Source organism: Micromys minutus (assembly GCF_963924665.1).
Source record: "Micromys minutus genome assembly, chromosome: 25".
NCBI lineage: Eukaryota > Metazoa > Chordata > Mammalia > Rodentia > Muridae > Micromys > Micromys minutus.
This window is the reverse complement of record NC_137960.1, coordinates 2,346,684-2,352,776: the sequence shown is the minus strand read 5'-3', so window position 1 is coordinate 2,352,776 and position 6,093 is coordinate 2,346,684. Positions and strand designations below refer to the sequence as shown.

General features: G+C 47.7%; 1 protein-coding gene across 1 annotated transcript; it reads left to right on the top strand.

Moving 5' to 3' along the window:
• Positions 1 to 565: 565 nt before the first annotated feature.
• LOC308437166 (H-2 class II histocompatibility antigen, A-R alpha chain-like) lies at positions 566 to 4,299 on the top strand (the record flags this gene model as incomplete). Its single annotated transcript, XM_080938213.1, is given in 6 exon segments — positions 566 to 650; positions 2,582 to 2,616; positions 2,620 to 2,830; positions 3,249 to 3,530; positions 3,776 to 3,950; positions 4,078 to 4,299. Coding segments are annotated over 5 exon segments (768 nt in total). The 3' UTR covers positions 3,931 to 3,950; positions 4,078 to 4,299.
• Between the last annotated feature and the right edge of the window lie 1,794 nt (positions 4,300 to 6,093).

Sequence of the window (6,093 nt, the reverse complement as noted above, 5' to 3'; positions counted from 1 at the left end):
AGCAAAAAACCTCACCAACTGGGTTCACACAAGCAGAAAGAGCCAAGACATTGGCCACAGTCTGTAGGAACACCTTGGATAGGTGGGTCACCTCTGCACACACTCTGAAAATAAGTAAAGTAAAAACAGCTAACTTATGATCCATGCAAGTCCGAGAAAGTGGCTGAAGCACCAAGAAAGAAAGAAATTCAGGGGAGACTTTCTGAACAGTACAGCCCAGACAGGAAGAACAATACTGTTGTGAATGAGTCCACCTGTCCATGAGGCTTTTCAGAAGTCCCCTCCTCTCTTGCCATCTGCTCACATAAGCACAGGAGAGAGTCTGACCCTTCTTCCCAGGCACTCCCTCAGGTCCTCTCTTGAGCAGAACCTGCAGCAGGTCCCGGGAGTTCCCCTAGCCTCTTCCAGGCCGCTCAATACAAAGTCTGCAGCTGGCAACTGTGACGTCATCGCGGGGGAATTTTCTGATTGGGTCTGGCGGGTTTGGTTTGGGTGTGAAATCTCCTTGGCTGGATCCTCACAATCTCTTGAAGACTCAGGACAGCAGCTGCACCCAGAGAACAGGATGCCACTCAGCAGAGCTCTGATTTTGGGAATCCTCGCCCTGATCACCATGCTCAGCCGCTCTGGCGGTGAAGACGACATTGAGGGTGAGTTGTGCAGCTGAGGGGTGCCTGGAGCCGGGAAATGGGAAAGCCACAGAAGAGGGAGATACAGATTCTCAATAAAGAGGTCTAACAACTATGTGAGCTTATCTTCGGGAGGCTCTGACTGGCGAGCACAGCTCATGACCCACCAAGCCACGGTTTTAACAGTGGACCCAGTAAGGGAAGGATGGGGGGCTCCGTGACAGACAGGGCTGTCTCAAACTTGAGGATGTTTCCAGGAAAACCGGTTTAAATTATTAAAAGTCCATGAACTATTACTCTCAAATTTCTCTGAGAGTCTCTGAAGCCCTTCATACCTGTAGTGTATCCTAAGGAGTCGTGTACACAAAAGAAAAGGCGTCCCTTATGTTGGGGTTTACATGTACCCTTTTCAAGTTAGGAACTAGCTGGCCGTGGTGGGAAGTGAGAGAAGGGAGCTCACCATTATAATGGAAAATCCTCCAGAATTTGGGACACATTATGTTTCACCTCATAAGTAACTAAGTCAAATAAATATATAGATGTGGTTTAAAAATAGTGAAAACCCAGGTGGGTCTGGCAGTGCTTAGGTACTGAAGCAGGAGGAGCGGTGGGTTCAAGGATAGCCTGAGCTCATGGTGAGATCCCTGTCTCAGAAAAGTATCCATTCATTAGTAAATGCCTATAAATGCCATTTTCCTTCTTTGTTTCCACTATAGATACAGTTTAATATTTTTGTAACAAGTTAAGGAATATGGGCTGCCGGTTCTACACCCTGCTTATACCCCATGAAGTTCTGTAACAACCCAGGCAAGCACAAGCTACAGGAGCCTGTGTCCCTCTGCTGTGCTGGCCACCCCCCTCCACACTCCGCTGACATCCCTTGCCCCTCTCAGACCCCTCAGAACTCCATCTGTTTACAGACGGCACAGGAGCTTGTAAATAGCAGTTGGAAAGTCAAATGTTCGAAACAGGAAGTGAAAGAGGTTGAGCGCTGTTGTGAAGCATGGCTGCTCCTCCAGCTTGGTTGGGAGAGAGAAGGCTCACCCACTTCTCCAGGAGCTTGGCTTCTTTGTCCCCAGTTTCTTTCTTCGGTGTCATACTAGGGTGCCCCAATCTGGTGTGAGCGGGCACAGTGGACACAGCCCTGAGGAACCACAGAACTGAAGGGCTACGTAAAATATTCCCATTTCTTTTTAATTTAGAAGGAAAAAGTGGAAATTTCAAGGTCTAAGGAAATGCTTTGATTTTAATTTAGCCTATATTGAATTTTTTTATTTATAAAAATATGACATTTAACATTTTCATCAAGGAAAGGCCCCAAAGCTAAATGCCTGGGGCACACAGGTCCTAACACAGCCCAGGTCATCGCTGACCCTGACTTTCACAGTCATCCCCAGAGTCTCCATGGGCCTCAGAATGAGCAATAATCACCCAATACTCCCTCTGTAAAGCATTTGCTCAGCTAAGAAGTCAGTGCTGAAGCTTATAAACCTGCTGCCTGCCCCTAGTGAGTGGGTAGACTAGTGAGGGAAACAGGTCAAGGTCAGGAAGCAGAAGGGCCATTGCAGGGAGAGTGGACCCAGCTGAGGGCAAAACCATAACAGCAGGAGGCAGCGCAGAGTCCTCAGCAACACTGTGGCTCAGGATAAGCGCCCGCTGAAGTAAATGTTGTAAGCTACTTGGCTTGAGCCATCTGTGTAGCAGACCGTGGACAAGGCAGTCAGGAGAGCAGAAATCAAATACATGTCATTCCACCCTTGTGTGGCTCATGTCACAGAGGGAAAGACTGGAGTGTAACCCACACTGTGAGTGGTAGGGAGGAGTGGGTGGTGGAAAAGCATCAAAAAGAATGAAGTTCACAGTACTTTTTAAAGCATTTCCTATCCGTTTGTTTAAAAACATTCTTTTTTCTTCCTGTTTTTCATTTTCCACTGTCCACCTGAATTCATCAGCTGACCACATAAGAAACTATGGTATAAATGTGTATTAGTCTTATGGACCCGGCGGCCAGTACACACATGAATTTGATGGTGATGAGGAGTTCTATGTGGACTTGGGTAAGAAGGAGACATTCTGGAAGATTCCTGAGTTTGCACAAGTGAGAAGCTTTGACCCCCAAGGTGCACTGCAAAATATAGCAGTATTAAAACACAACTTGGACATCCTGACTAAGAGGTCAAATTCAACCCCAGCTACCAACAGTAAGTGCAAACCACCCTGCTCCTTTCTCCCCTCCCTGGGGGGGAATACAATCCACATATAAATGGTTCTATAAAACCTTCTTTTTTCCCAAGAAACACCCAGATCTCTTCATCACTGAACCCTCATTCTCTCTCTCCTTACACATCACACATTTCACATAATATAAAGCTTTGTTTCCACAACACACATATTAAATCTTTTGAAGAGGCCCCGACAGACATCCTACCTAGCAGCCTAGAGAGAAGGGGACAGGGACAAAGTGTACGCAGTGCACATTAGCTCCAAGCAGAGGGATGATCAGGCTCTTGACCATTGTGGGTGTGAGTCTTGGCAAGAGCACTCCCTCACCAGACAGTGCAGAGCTTCAGGGGGAGAAGCTCCCATCAGCCTCTGACATCCAGACCATTTCCTTTGCAGAGGTTCCTGAGGCGGTCGTGTTCCCCAAGTGCCCTGTGCTGCTGGGTCAGCCCAACACCCTCATCTGCTTTGTGGACAACATCTTCCCTCCTGTGATCAACATCACATGGTTGAAAAATAGCAAGTCAGTCACAGAAGGCGTTTATGAGACCAGCTTCCTCTCCAACCGTGACCATTCCTTCCACAAGATGTCTTACCTCACCTTCATCCCTTCTGACGATGACATTTATGACTGCAAGGTGGAACATTGGGGCCTGGACAAGCCGGTCCTGAAACACTGGGGTGTGTGTGAGCTCTGCCCGCCCCAGGCACCTTCTAGCTCACTGTCAGCTCTAGAACAGCATGTCTTCTGGCTTTTAGTGACCAAAACTCACTTTCCACTCTTAAAGAGTTTCCATGATATGTAGTGGGTTCATGTCATTCCGTAAGCCCAGCCCCCAAAGTCTATGAAGATAACTTCTGCCCTCACCCTTGTGTACACGTACATGAACATACTCCTTTCTGACTCCAAAACTTCTCTTTCTCAGAACCCAAGATTCCAGCCCCCATGTCAGAGCTGACAGAGAATGTGGTCTGTGCCCTGGGGTTGTCGGTGGGCCTTGTGGGCATCGTGGTGGGCACCATCTTCATTATACAAGGCCTGCGATCAGGTGACACCTCCAGACACCCAGGACCCTTATGAGTCACACCCTGGAAAGGAAGGTAAGTGTTTGTGTTTGTGGGAGACAAAGACACCACATGGGGGAAGGAAAGGAGGGAGAGACATGAACATGTTGGAACTTTGCAGGAGCCTCTGGAACCAACGTTTCTCCTCTCTGTTTTGTTGTAGGTGTGTGACCCTCTACAGGGAAGATGTAGTGTGCTGGGTGACCGGGCACAGTGTGTTTTCTGGCCCAATTCATCATGTTCTTTATCTTCCATCTTGCTTTTCCCTTGGCCCTGAGGCTGTCCCCTCTCACAGCTCATACACCCTTGGAATTCTCTCCTAATCTGAGTTTTGCTTTTTGGCATCTTCCAAGTTAAATCTATTGTGGACTCTCTGAGACCCTGGTCAATAGCTCCACAAAACCAATAAATCTCTTATAAGTTGTCTTCTTTGTCTTTCCTGTCTTCCATTTTGAAGCTTACTGGAGCCAGGACCATGTAATCCCTTGTCCAGTGTCACAGGAACAACCAAAAGCAGCCCAGGATGCTTGGGTAACTTAGCCGAGGTTGAACTTTCTCTTTTCTTTTTGTCACCAGCCCTGACCACTCTCATCTGCCTCCAGTCAGGTTCAGGGAGGTAGGGTGTGAAACCTGCCTCAGTGCACACTTGCTGTAAGGAAATACCAAGGTCCAGAGACAGAGCAGGAGAGTCCTCACAAGCTTAAGGGCAACCTGGTCTACACAAGGCAAGCTGGTGCTTTATGGGAAGGCCCTGTTTACAAAATTAGAGAGAGAGAAAGGGAGGAAGAGAGGGACAGACAGAGATGGAGAGAGAGGAGGGAGAGAGGGAGGGAAAGAGGAAAAAGAGAGAATAACTATGAACTGAACTTTACATTTCAAAATGGATAAACGTTTTAAATTCTCAAAATGATTTATTCTCATCAAGGTGACATACCTTATGTGTCTGGGGTCATTTCTAGAAATATTTATGTGAACTGGCAAGAGTCAACCTGAATATAGGCAGCAGTGCCTTATGGGCTGACCAAAAAGAAAATGAGACAGCCTTTGCCTCTCTCTGCATCCTGACTGTGAATGTGTGTGATCAAACACCTCATGTTCCCTCTGTCTACCCCGTCACTATAGACTGTGTCCCACCAAAACTATGGGACAAGGCAAAACCTTTCTCCTTCTCTCCCTCCCTCCCTCCCTCCCCCATAGGATGCTACTGTCACTTAATCTGTAGCAGCACCAGAAGTAACTCCTAAAGTGGCAGAGATCACTCTTCAAGCCAACATGACAGGATCCTTTAGGCCCACAGCTGGATAGGTGGCCCATCGTTAATGGAAACTTTGTCATGTGGTGGATGCCTATGACTCTATTTTAGACATTCATAAAATGTACAAATAACCAATAAAATAATACATTGTGTAGAAAGTGTTGAGCTTTTGACAGTGACAGGGCACAATTCCTCTGTTTTCACAAAAAAATTCTCAAAACAGAAAAGGAAATGGGGGGCAGTTATGGGAGCATCAGGAAAGGAAAAGAGTGTAAACAACTTGAGTGAACACATGGGTACAGGAAAAGAACAGAAACCACCGGCTCTCAGGGGCCAGAGGTGTGGGTGCCTCATCCACTAAATGAAGCTGGAATGGATGCTGCATAGATTTCCCTGCACCACAAAAGAATGCAGGAGGCTGTGTGGTGATTGTGGCTAAAGATGTCTCTAGAAAGAATAGGCCACATGGGGCAATCATCACTGTCCTCACTGTCCTCACTGCACACTGTCCTCACTGCACACTGTCCTCACTGCACACACTGTCCTCACTGCACACACTGTCCTCACTGCACACACTGTCCTCACTGCACACACTGTCCTCACTGCACACACTGTCCTCACTGCAACACTGTCCTCACTACAAACACTGTCCTCACTGTCCTCACTGCACACACTGTCCTCACTGCACACACTGTCCTCACTGCACACACTGTCCTCACTGCACACACTGTCCTCACTGCAACACTGTCCTCACTACACACACTGTCCTCACTGTCCTCACTGTCCTCACTGCACACACTGTCCTCACTGCACACACTGTCCTCACTGTCCTCACTGTCCTCACTGTCCTCACTGCACACACTGTCCTCACTGCACACACTGTCCTCACTGTCCTCACTGTCCTCACTGCACACACTGTCCTCA